Below are 12,724 nucleotides of genomic sequence, written 5' to 3'. Positions count from 1 at the left end.
TTTAGCTCTCCAAGATTTTGATTTCGACATCCAACACATCTCAGGAGCTTCTAACAAAGTGGCTGATGCACTCTCCCGTGAAAGTTTCCCAGAATCAACTGGTTAAAATCGTCCTTGAGATGTGGAAAATATTGTTAGTCTTTATGTACTTGGTAGTATATTTAGAGATGCATGTGTCTTATTAACTCTGTTTTTCCTAGAGCTCCAGGAAGAAATCCCAGCCAGTGTTTCACCCTAGCTGAGATTTGGGGGGCGTGTCATAAATATAAAGGGAAGGGTAAACCCCTTTGAAATCCCTCCTGGCCAGGGGAAAGCTCCTCTCACCTGTAAAGGGTTAAGAAGCTAAAGGTAACCTCGCTGGCACCTGACCAAAATGACCAATGAGGAGACAAGATACTTTCAAAAGCTGGGAGGAGGGAGAGAAACAAAGGGTCTGTGTGTCTGTCTATATTCTGTCTTTGTCGGGGATAGACCAGGAATGGAGTCTTAGAACTTTTAGTAAGTAATCTAGCTAGGTATGTGTTAGATTATGATTTCTTTAAATGGCTGAGAAAAGAATTGTGCTGAATAGAATAACTATTTCTGTCTCTGTATCTTTTTTGTAACTTAAGGTTTTGCCTAGAGGGGTTCTCTATGTTTTTGAATCTAATTACCCTGTAAGATATCTACCATCCTGATTTTACAGGGGGGATTTCTTTATTTCTATTTACTTCTATTTTTATTAAAAGTCTTCTTGTAAGAAAACTGAATGCTTTTTCATTGTTCTCAGATCCAAGGGTTTGGGTCTGTGGTCACCTATGCAAATTGGTGAGGCTTTTTATCCAACATTTCCCAGGAAAGGGGGGTGCAAGTGTTGGGAGGATTGTTCATTGTTCTTAAGATCCAAGGGTCTGGGTCTGTAGTCACCTAGGCAAATTGGTGAGGCTTTTTACCAAACCTTGTCCAGGAAGTGGGGTGCAAGGTTTTGGGAAGTATTTTGGGGGGAAAGATGCGTCCAAACAGCTCTTCCCCAGTAACCAGTATTAGTTTGGTGGTGGTAGCAGCCAATCCAAGGACGACGGGTGGACTATTTTGTACCTTGGGGAAGTTTTGACCTAAGCTGGTAAAGATAAGCTTAGGAGGTTTTTCATGCAGGTCCCCACATCTGTACCCTAGAATTCAGAGTGGGGGAGGAACCTGACAAAGGGCGTTTATTTTATTGAGGGCTGTCAGTGTAAACTATTCACGTACATTTCATTTTTGTAAAGAAGATATCTTCTGCACTGATCACTGACGATTTTTCATGATCAAAATAAAGATTTAGAGCGCTCCTTAAACTCTTTTTAGGTCTTCCTTCTGATTAGAAACTGCTTATCACGAATAGGTTTAGGATTTAAGCTCTAGATGAAGAACCTATGAGGAAAGAAATCCCCAGATGTTGTTTAAGTGTCCTTGGCAAGAATTTTAAAAATGGGTGCCCACAGTTTGTCTCTTACATCCAAACTTGGGTATCTTCACAAGTAACCTGATTCTAAACAATAAATGGGCACAAGTTTAGGCATTTTCTACAGATATAGAATCCCAACTTTAGGCACCAATTTCTTAAATTTTTGATAGGGACTAATTTAGTGATAAGGCTACTGTGATTGGCCTTTTAAAAACACAGCTAGGATATAATAATATAGAAATAAAAAAATGTGTATGAGGTATATGTGGAGAAATTAAGAATGGAAATTCTGAACTCCTTAACAGAAAATATACAACATGAAAGAAATGGCCACTAGTAGTTTTATCAATTTTTCTCTGAGAGTCAATCAATCCAACCCTCCTCCATTTTTAAATATTAAGCCACATTTTTCTGTAAACAGAATTTGATTTGAAATCTTTGTTTCCATAAACTTATTTTTAACATGTGTACTCAATAAAACGCTCTTTCTTCCTTTTAAAATATCATTACAAATACGATTAGACAAAAAGACTACAAAATATAATGGAAATATAGTAACTGAAGTGTTTTACTCAGAGATCAAAGAAATATCGAATTCAGCCGAGTACACTCACCTCCAAGAAGATGTCGAGAGCATTTCTGGTACTTGTTTCTTCATCAAACGATTCAGTCTGCTTGTTGACAGCAGAATTAATACCCGTAAGAGTGTTTGAAGCACTTCCCCCTTGAAAGCAGAATTCCTTTAATCCACAGTCCTTATATAGGACAGTCTCCTGGGGAGAAGTGTGAAGAAAAGCTCTGACTCCATCAATCCCCACAAACTGCGAGACGGGAACTCCACTGAAAGTCACACTCGAGGAGTCAAACAGCTGCGAGTTTCTCCACCTGCGAAGCCTCAGGGCCAGGAACACTAGGATAAAGGTAAAGAACAAGGAGGAAACGGAAGCCACAGAGATCACCAAATACAAGGTGAGGCTGGACTGGGGGTCTGCAGGAGCTGAGAGGCTGCTTAAATCGGAGAGGATTTCGGGGATGCTATCAGCCACCACCACCGTGACAGTGGCCGTGGCAGAGAGAGGGAGCTGCCCGTTGTCCTTCACTAAAACCACCAGACTTTGCTTGAGCGCATCTTTGTCTACAAAGGAGCGCGCTGTCCTGATCTCACCGCTGTGGAGTCCCACAGAGAAGAGCCCCGGCTCTGTAGCCTTCAGCAGCTGGTAGGAGAGCCAGGCGTTCTGCCCGGAGTCTGCATCCACCGCCACCACCTTAGTGACCAGGTAACCCGGCTCGGAGGAGCGAGGGGCCAACTCCACTCCCGTGGAGCCATCGGTGGGAAAGGAGGGGTGTAAGATGTGCGGGCTGTTGTCATTCTGATCCAGTATAAAGAGAGTGACGGAAACATTACTGCTGAGAGGTGGGGAACCCCCATCCTGAGCCTGCACTTGGAACCGAATCTCCCGGAACTGTTCGTAATCGAAGGAGCGCAGAGCGTAGAGAGCCCCAGTCTCGGAGTTAATAGAAATGTAGGAGGACAAAGGCACTTCGCTTCTGTCTCCTTCAATAATGGAGTAAGTGACTCTGGCGTTCTCCCTCCAGTCCACATCATTTGCCTTCATATGAAATACAGAAACACCTGGGGTGCTATTTTCTGGGATATAGGCCGTGTAATATTTTTGATCGAAGACAGGCCGGTTGTCATTTTTATCCAAAATTTCTATAAAGACAGTTTTGTTTGAGCTGAGAGGAGGAATCCCTCGGTCTGTGGCTACAACAGTGACATTGTATTCGGAGACTTGCTCCCTGTCCAAAGCTCTATCAGTCACCACAGTGTAAAAATTATCAAATGACCTCTCTAATTTGAATGGGAGGTTTTCTGGAATTATAGAACAAGTGACCTCACCATTCTCCCCAGAATCTCGATCATGCACATTAAGAATAGCAATCACTGCACCTAAGAGGGAATCTTCGGCAATGGGACTGAAAGCAGATGTGACGGTGATCCCAGGGATATGATTATTAACGTCAGTAATCTCTATCAGAACTTTGCAGTAGGCTGATAGCCCGCCTTCGTCCCTCGCTTGTATGTCAAATTCATAAAATACTAATTCTTCAAAATCAAGCTTTGCAGTTACTTGGATGTCCCCAGTTTCAGGATCCAATTTAAATTTTTTGTCAAACCGTTCTGAGATTTTGAGAAACGAATACTTGATCTGTGCGTTTATGCCTTCATCCCTGTCCGAGGCTGTTACCCGGAGCACCACACTACCCACAGGAATGTCTTCCTTTACACTCACTTTATACACCGATTGCGTAAATTCTGGGGCATTGTCATTTCCATCCAACACCACAATACGGATTATTGTTGATCCTGTTTTTACAGGATCCCCACAGTCAGTGGCGGTGAGGATCAAATTATGAACTGCTTGTTGTTCTCTATCCAAAGATGTCTCCAATATTAATTCCGGGTATTTTACACCGTCATCTCCGGTTTCTACATTCAGGATAAAATAGCTGTCTTGGCTACATTTGTAATTTTGTAGCGAATTCAGTCCTACGTCAGGGTCATGAGCTTTTTCTAATGGGAAACGTGTGCCTCTTGCAGTATACTCGCTGATTTCTAACGCGCTTTCATTTTCTGGGAAACTGGGCGAGTTATCATTTATATCCTTTATTTCCACCTCGCCTCTGTAAAGCTTCACTGGATTTTCCGCAAGCACCTCAATATTTAACACACATTTTGCAATATGACCACAGATCTGCTCTCTGTCCATCCTTTCGTTGACAAATAAATGGCCGTTTTTCAAATTCAAACCAAAATATTGTGTCCTACCTCTGGCAACAAGGCTTACTCCGCGGTCTGAAAGCTCCTTTAGATCCAGTCCCAGGTCCTTTGCGATGTTCCCCACGAAGGATCCTATCTCCATTTCCTCAGGAATCGAATAATGAATCTGTCCCGAAACTGCCTCCCAAACGGTGACCAAGATACAGCAACGCAAGACTCGCCTTTTGAAATCCTGTCTACTCAGTGTGTCCGCCATTTCAAAAGGGATGAAGAGCTGCCTTCCAGTTCTCTTACCGATGTCTGCAGTGATTAGGAATCAGGAATTTGTATGCTGTTGTCTCGGACCAAATCTTCATTACGGCATCCTATGTAAGGTCTAGATTCAATCAGCAAGGTCCTCTTTTTCTATTCAGACCTTGCATCCTGCGGCTTCTCTGTCTTTGCTGTTAAATGGGTTTGCTCTATTTCGTATTAGACTGTACATAGTTAGCGAACAGCGACACTCAGAGTCTATATCAATGACTGCAGAATACTCCATTGTGAACGGTCTGTTTTGTTTTTTAATACTGACATTTCAATTGTTCAGTCATTTTAAAGCGCTAGATATGTAATTAAACGTATTGTTACATTATGCTATGTGAACTGTCATGCATACATATGTGAATATATATATATATATAATTATTATTCTCTACAATGTAATGGAACACTCTACAGTCTGATTATGACTGAATCAGAATATATCTTTTAGAAAGACATCAAATCTCAGTGTGAGAGGGGAACCTGTATAATGAAATATGATATACTTTATGCTTTTTGCTGACATATGTCACTTCTTAATAAAATTACTATCTACATGATATCTATTAAAATGTGAAGTATAAATCCCTTAAATTGATTGAATTGTGTGTTAAAAACACTTCCAACAATAGAATGCCTATAGACGTTCATATATTAATAGACAGAAATAAGAAAAGAAGATTTCTTCCATAAATTACATAGACTAATGTGGACATATGTTGAGGCATGAGATTGTTGGGATACTACACATAAAAAAAACAGACATATTAAAATAGTCGTAATACTTAGTTCTTATACGGGACTTTTAATAAGTAGATTTCAAAGTGCTTTACAGATGGGTTTAGTATACTTATCCCCACTTTACAGATGAGGAAATTGAGGCACACAGAGATTAAGTTATTTGCCCAAGGTCACCCATCTGGCCGGGGCAGAGCTGAGAGTAAACCCCAGTACAAGTCCAGTGCTTTATTTACTAGGCCATACCAATGACAATTTAATTCATCTCCTAGAACTCTTGACCTAAAAGAAATTGCATTGGTGAATGAATTTGTCATTTGTAAAGTCATTTCACGTATGAGCCCATATTTTGAGGGAATACAGATTTTTCAATAAGGTGGAAATACCCTTGTGTTTTAGAATGAAAGGATGCTTCGTTATAATTATATAAATTTGTAAAAGCATTACTTCCATTACCATCTTTTGACTATAGATCTTACAAATGCACTTTAGCATTATATTTGGCATTATTATTCTTTAAATACTGTCACTTATCATACTTCACAATGTTTGACAGTAACATTTTGAAGTAGTAGAAGTATTTCACTTCTTACAATGTGCATACAGATTAATAAATTCACTGGAATAAATTAGATAATGGGAGAGGTGTCACCAAGAAATTAATAAAAAGAAAAGGAGTACTTGTGGCACCTTAGAGACTAACCAATTTATTTGAGCATAAGATATCGTGAGCTACAGCTCACTTCATCGGATGATGAAGTGAGCTGTAGCTCACGAAATCTTATGCTCAAATAAATTGGTTAGTCTCTAAGGTGCCACAAGTACTCCTTTTCTTTTTGCGAATACAGACTAACACGGCTGCTACTCTGAAACAAGAAATTAATGAAAGGAGAAACGAAGAGTTTGTTCATCAATAAATAAACTTTTTAATTTAACCTCAGTTGCTTAAAATTAGATTACATGATGTACAGAAATAAGCCCACACTCATCTGAAAGTAGAAAAAAATTGGCTAATCACAAAACATTTAAAATTACTAATGTTACAAGATGTCAATGTATGTGCATAGGTCTAAAATGTTCATATTTAATTTCCACATAATATGTAAACATAAATAACAAAATACACTCTAAATCGTCATTAGCACAAAATATACACATGCGAGGGACTAATCCGATTAATTAAATGTTCTTTGTTAGATTTATTCAAACTTTTCTCAGACCTGTTTGAATCCCTTTGATCATTTTCTTGGTTTTTGTTTTGTTTTGTTTTGTTTTTTAAGGGAGTCGTTTGAGTTACTTGCCTCGGCAAACTAAACCGAACCATTTTAAATTCCCCAGTTACAGACTCATGGGGATCATAATTTGTGTGAAGAAAAGCTCTGATTCCCTCTATACCATGTACTAGGACATGGGAACTCCACTAAAAGTCACACCGGAGAAGTCAGATAGCTGAGAGTCCCTCCATCTGCAAAGTCTGAGGACCAGTAGCACTATTATAAAGATAAAGAACAAGCAGGAAACAGACGCTATCACATCCCCAAATAGGAGGTGAAATTGGACTAGGTGTCTGCAGGACCTGAAAGGCTGCTTAAACCGGGGAGGATTTTGAGGATGCTATCAGTGAGGGCAAACAACTTAAATTAGTTTTAAGAGATAAGCAAATTTATAAGTGCAACTGTATTATGGGACTGCTTGTGATGGTAGGCGACAGGGCTCAGCACCCCAGGGGCTCACTTTCTGTTCGTGCCTTATGTTCCTAAAAGCTCATAATTCAGGGTTTTAGACCACCAACTGCAGGGGTCAGGGAGGGATCCACACACACAGAAAGGCCAAATATATTCTGTTTTTTACTCCTGCTCTCTCTCTCCTTTCTCTGAAGCATCAGAGATGGCCACAGCTAAAGATGGGACATTGGAGGAGCAGAGCCAGGGCTCTGAGGTGTCACCAAGCATTCACTCTCTCAGGTCCTTGGTTGGCTTGTTCTTGCTGAAGTATGTACTCAGGGTCTAACTGATCTTCTTTTGTGGAGTGGAGAAAGGCTTTTCCCCCAGGTCAGATTTGCAGTGACCTTGGTGGTTGGTTTCTTTTGGTTTTTGTTTTCCTTCCTCTGCAGCATGTGGGTTCAGGTCTCTTGACAGAATCATTTCTCCGCCACTGCAGGACCTCAGGCACTGATGCACCTCAGTCCCTCCTAGTGTCTGCCTGTGGCACATAATAGTCTTGTCTCCTGTGAGCTGTAAGGTTTCAGAGTACTTCGGTCTACTTTCAGTTGGATTTAGAGTGTGGGTACGCGGCGATGATGTATGGGAGTTCAGACCAGGTGATCTGGTGATGCCGTCTAGCCTTAAACTCTATGAATCTATGACCACCACCGTGACAGTGGCCGTGACAGAGAGAGGGGGCTGCCCGTTGTCCTTCACTAAAAGCACCAGACTTTGCTTGAGCGCATCTTTGTCTACAAAGGAGCGCGCTGTCCTGACCTCGCCGCTGTGGAGTCCCACAGAGAAGAGCCCCGGCTCTGTAGCCTTCAGCAGCTGGTAGGAGAGCCAGGCGTTCTGCCCGGAGTCTGCATCCACCACCACCGCCTTAGTGATCAGGTAACCCGGCTCGGAGGAGGGAGGGGCCAACTCCACTCCCGTGGAGCCATCGGTGGGAATGGAAGAGTACAAAGTTCCCGCGGTATTGTCCAATATAGAAAGAGTGACGGAGACATTACTGCTGAGAGATGGGGTACCTCCATATTGAGCCTGCACTGGAAACGAATCTTCCAGAACTGTTCGTAATTGAAGGAGCGCAGAGTGCAGAAACAGAGCTTCTGAGTTAATGGAGAGGTAGGCTATATTAGGAATTTCATGAAAACCACTATCAACAATTTAGGAGTGACTGGCATTCTCCTTCTAGTCACAGTGTCTCCACAGAAAAACACAGAGTTTCATTTCAGATTGTTTTCCGGGTAATAAGTGAGGCAGGACTCACTGCTAAAAAAGGTGGATTGTCATTTTTTCCTGAAATTATCTTACTTGTCTTGGTTACAGTGAATGGAGGAGTCTGTGCCTGTGATTGTTACATTTTTAATCTGAGACCTGCTCCCTGTTCAGGACTCTGTGAATCACCAATTTGTAATAATTATCAAATGATCTCTGTGTCTGACGCGGGAAATTCTCTGGGATGGAAGTGTTACTTGACCATTCCTCCCTGAACCTTGATTGTTTATATTAAAAATCGCGATTCCTGAACCAGTTGAAATATCTTCTGAGACAGAGGTAAAGAGAGAGAACGCTTCAGGCGTTGAAGTGACATAATTTTCCTCAATGGCATATTACTTTACAATAATCCCCCGTCCGCGACTTTCCTTAGCGTTTACCTCTATTTTATACAGCTGAGCTTCCTCATAATCCATGTTCCAATATTTCTTACTTCTTCCGTGGCGGAATTACAGTGGAAAATCCTCTGCATTCCCTCAGATGCTTCCCCGAAGAAGTAGTTTAAACACACTGTTCGCTCCCTCGCCTTTGTCAGTCTCCAAAAGTCTAATTACCAAGGTTCCTTCTTGCACGTTTTCCATCACATATGTTTTATATATGGACTGGTTAAACACAGGCTGGTTGTCGTTTGCATCTAGAACAATAACCTGGATCGGAGCTATAACTGACCTGCAACTGTGAGATGGTGAAGACTTTGCTCCTCTCGGTCCAGGGATTTCTCCAAAATACTTTCGGAATACTTCGGAATACTTCGCGCCACCAGCGTGTGTCCTTACATCCAGGTTGAAATGTATATTGCAGCTCTGTAGTGAGTTGGATCCCACCTCCCGATTCTGGCATTGTGTAGAAAAAAGTGCGTCCCCGGAGCCCTGAGCTCATTGATTTCTAACAAAAGTTTGTCTCTCCGGTAGCTGGACGCTTTATCACTAATGTCCTAGATTTCCACTTCAACTCGTTGTCCACTTCACCGTGTGCTCAGCCTTTATATCCAGCCCCAGATTCTTTTCAATATTTCCCACGAAAGAATCTTTCTGACTTTCTTCAAGAATCTAATAGCGAATCTTCCCATAAACTGTTTCCAGAATTGTAATAATAAGAAAATAAAGCAGAACTCGCCCTTTGCAATTCCAGACACTTTGTCTGCCATAGGAGTGAAGATGCCTCTGACTTCTGTTTAGGCGAATACTGTAGTAATCGGTATTATGTTTATTATTTAATGCATACCTCACAAGAAGTTTGGAAAAATGTAAAAATAGCTCAAAGGCAAAGTACAGTCCCTATATTCCCTTTTCATAACCAAACACTGTTATGTGTGGTCGATCCATCTCTGCTTGTGCGGTGTGTATAAGGGGAAAGAGTTGGTTGAACTGGATTTTCATTTCTCTCCTTAACGGGCGAACAGCGCCGCTCAGAGCATCAACGGAACATTGCGAAGTACTGGAAGCTGCGATTATTTTTCAGGAGAATGTTCTTTTCTTTTCGTGATTTATATTGATTTGTTTTCAATAAAGCTAAACGTTATTACATAAATAATACTTTAGATGGGTTTTCGCAGAATAATGTAATTAGGTCTGCAATGGAAATATTTGTACAGCAAATATTCTGAATATATTGAGAAATACCGCTCTTTCATTCTGTACTCATGCAAGGAAGTCTTGAAAAGTGACACAAAATGGTATTTAACATCACATATATAGGTGAAAATGAAAAGAGAAAATACGAACATTTTCGTAGAGTGCAGAATTATATAGTCTCAAAGTGCCATCTTTATGGTAAAAACAGAAAACTAATTAAATATAATAACTGGGCCAAATCCAGAGGTTCTCACTCCATTTTTCCTAAATTTTGCTCAGTCCTAGGCTCAGTTAAATTCCATTACAGCCAATCGCATTTTCCTTGAAAAAGAGCTGATTAAAATTGAATAAGTACGTTCTATTCATATTTTTAGTATTTGTGCCAATATCTTTCAATCATCTAACACAGTTTTATCTCTTTGACAGCATACGTATAGCGACCAAAATGTAATTTTTATTGTATTGTGAGGATCCCTCCCTCCTGACAGTTTGCTGAAGAGAAATAGAGAGATTCAAGGGTTAACAAACTCCAGATAATCGGAATGCGACTAGAATTTGGCAATAAGTACACAAAGACTTGTTTCATTAGGAACTAGACTTCAGGATTTGGCTCTCCATTTCCCCTCATAGCAGCTTTTGTTCCCTCCAGCCCCATTCCCCCTTTTCAGTACTCGAATGAGCGTACTGATTTGAGGCACCACACAGAAAAAATTGAAATATTGCATAAAAGGAGCGAGTTTTCCTGATTATTGTTATTATTTTATGTAGAAAGGAAAAACAGATTTATTTATATATTACTGACCGATGTGAACCCAGATGTCTAGGTTTATCCTAATCAAGTTTGAAATGCTCCATCTTCATCAGTAAGCAAATTATACAAGCAGAAAGTTTAAATGTTGCTTATTTTGATGCACATTCTCAGAATACTCTTCCAGATCTCTCTTTCTTTTAGAGAAATGCTAATGCCTCAGCCATGGAAACAAATCAAAATGTTGTCCTATAACAGATTCTGTTCTATCATATATTTTAAGTAGCTTTCACCGTTTTAAAGGGCAGACTCTCTGCTACCCAGCTTCCGTTGGGAGCAGCAGAGCCGGGATCAGTCAAGGGGCCTGTTATGGCTATCTGATTCTCTTCTCTAGATCAATCCAGGCTCAGGATAGAGCTACTTGGGAATATTTAACTTGTGCCTCTAAGCTTGGTACCCTAGCAATTAATCAGATAGATTGAATCAGGTTCCTATCACCAGCCAAGAACGAGGGACAGTTGTGAGGGAGAGCTGCTTACACAAGCCAGGGGCATTCTGTTCACCCTCTCCTGCCCTCCCGCTTACTTTAATCTCTGTCCGCTGGAAACTATAGAATAGTTGGAGATAACCAGAATTAATTGGGTTTGGGTGACTTCCTTTCTGCGGGAGGCAGGATCCCCGCCTCGCAGCTACGGGCAGACACGTATAGCTATTGAGGTCTGTCGGGGGCTTCGGCTTCCACTCGGGTGGCACACAGGGAATGGAGGGAGCACACAGTCTGCCCCTAAACCTCCACGCCACTTCATTGGAATTTCAAATAGCAAATACAACAGCAACATACTTATTCCGGTGTGATAACATCTTTTCACATTTATCACTATTTTACAGGCTACTTAAAGATTTGCTCCAGGACTCTTACATTGGATATTTTCATTGTCAAGTAATAAATTACTAAATGGTGGAGTGATCAGTGGGTAATTAGTTTCTTCAACGTTTGTATTAACTGGATTTTTGGAGTTAAATTTCTACCTTTTGATTTTCCAAGTACTCAATAGTCACCAATATCAATTTGTGTAATAAGGGTTGTAAACAGTGTGACAGCTCATGCCAGAGTCCCTAGGTCTCAACTGAACACCGACAAACACATAGCTGAATCAATCTGGCTGACTAGTGTGTTAGTGCTGTTAAAATAGGTATTAGAATTCTAAGTATGTTTAGACTTGATTTAATGCTTGTGAGCTGCTGCATGCATTAATCTCACTTATAACATCTGTAGTTCACATTGTAAGGTAATATTTGAGCGGTTGTATCCTGAACCTCTGTGACTGTGTAAATAACCAAACAGAAGACAGACATTAATTAATATGAAAGACTGATCTACAACAGAAGGTGTTATATCCTTCCCAAAAGGAAATGTCTGTAGCTATCAGACAGACTACGGTGGGACTTTGCAACTGGAATTTCTGTAGGTACCGTCAACAAGAGGACAACAGATTTGTTCTGCTTTCCTGCCCCCTAAAATGGGTCATGGAAGTGGACTCCCAGCAGCTGAGTTTGTAGCTCAGAGCACAGGGCTGGAGAGGGATAAAAAACCCCTAACAAGGAAGGACAAGTCATTGTTATGCTGCTTGGACTTTGAGGGGCAAAGTGTTTCTAGGCATATGTGTGAGATCCCCAGCCGCTTAGCCTGCGCTAGCCAGAAAGGACATATAGAACTTGCTGATTATGGAATCTTTTGTTAGCTTTTGAAACTTAAGATCATAACTCATTTGTGTATCTATGTTTACCTGCTTTCACCTAGTAAATATTCCCTGGTTTCCTTTTCTTATTTAACACATCTTTATATAGTTTATTATAGGAATGTCTACAAGCCTTGTCTTTTGAGTAAGATCTAAGGTGCAATTTACCACGGGTAAGTGACTGGTCCTTTGTGAGCGGAAGCAACCTAAATACTGCTATGATTCTTGGTGTAAGCAACCATCTATCACAGAGGTAAGATCACCTGGCTAGCTGGACAGACTGGAGTACACAAGGGCACTGTCTGTGACTCCATGTTAAGGCTGTTATGGTGCCTGAGGCTTTACACTTGATAGTTGGTTGGTGAAATCTGAACTCACATCCAATTTGAGGTTTGTGCCCTGGTTCCGAACAATCGTTCCTGAGGTTGGTACT

At 40.9% G+C, this 12,724-nt stretch overlaps 2 protein-coding genes and 1 pseudogene across 2 annotated transcripts in view; all 3 read right to left on the bottom strand.

Annotated features, from left to right (window-relative positions):
- Nucleotides 1-4,663, bottom strand: part of LOC144929055 (protocadherin gamma-A10-like) — an 87,088-nt gene extending 82,425 nt beyond the window's left edge. The window contains exon 1 of the mRNA XM_073356147.2: nt 2,041-4,663. Coding sequence (XP_073212248.1) covers nt 2,041-4,464 — 2,424 coding nt within the window. The 5' untranslated portion in view covers nt 4,465-4,663. The remainder of the gene's footprint in view (nt 1-2,040) is intronic.
- LOC144929056 (protocadherin gamma-C5-like) overlaps nt 1-12,724 on the bottom strand; it is a 373,601-nt gene that overhangs the window by 326,299 nt on the left and 34,578 nt on the right. The window lies entirely within an intron of this gene.
- On the bottom strand, nt 6,379-11,106 carry LOC140916407 (protocadherin gamma-A2-like; annotated as a pseudogene).

Source organism: Lepidochelys kempii, chromosome 8, assembly GCF_965140285.1.
Source record: "Lepidochelys kempii isolate rLepKem1 chromosome 8, rLepKem1.hap1, whole genome shotgun sequence".
Lineage (NCBI taxonomy): Eukaryota > Metazoa > Chordata > Testudines > Cheloniidae > Lepidochelys > Lepidochelys kempii.
Note: the sequence above shows the minus strand (reverse complement) of the source record. Positions and strands in the feature narration are given on the sequence as shown.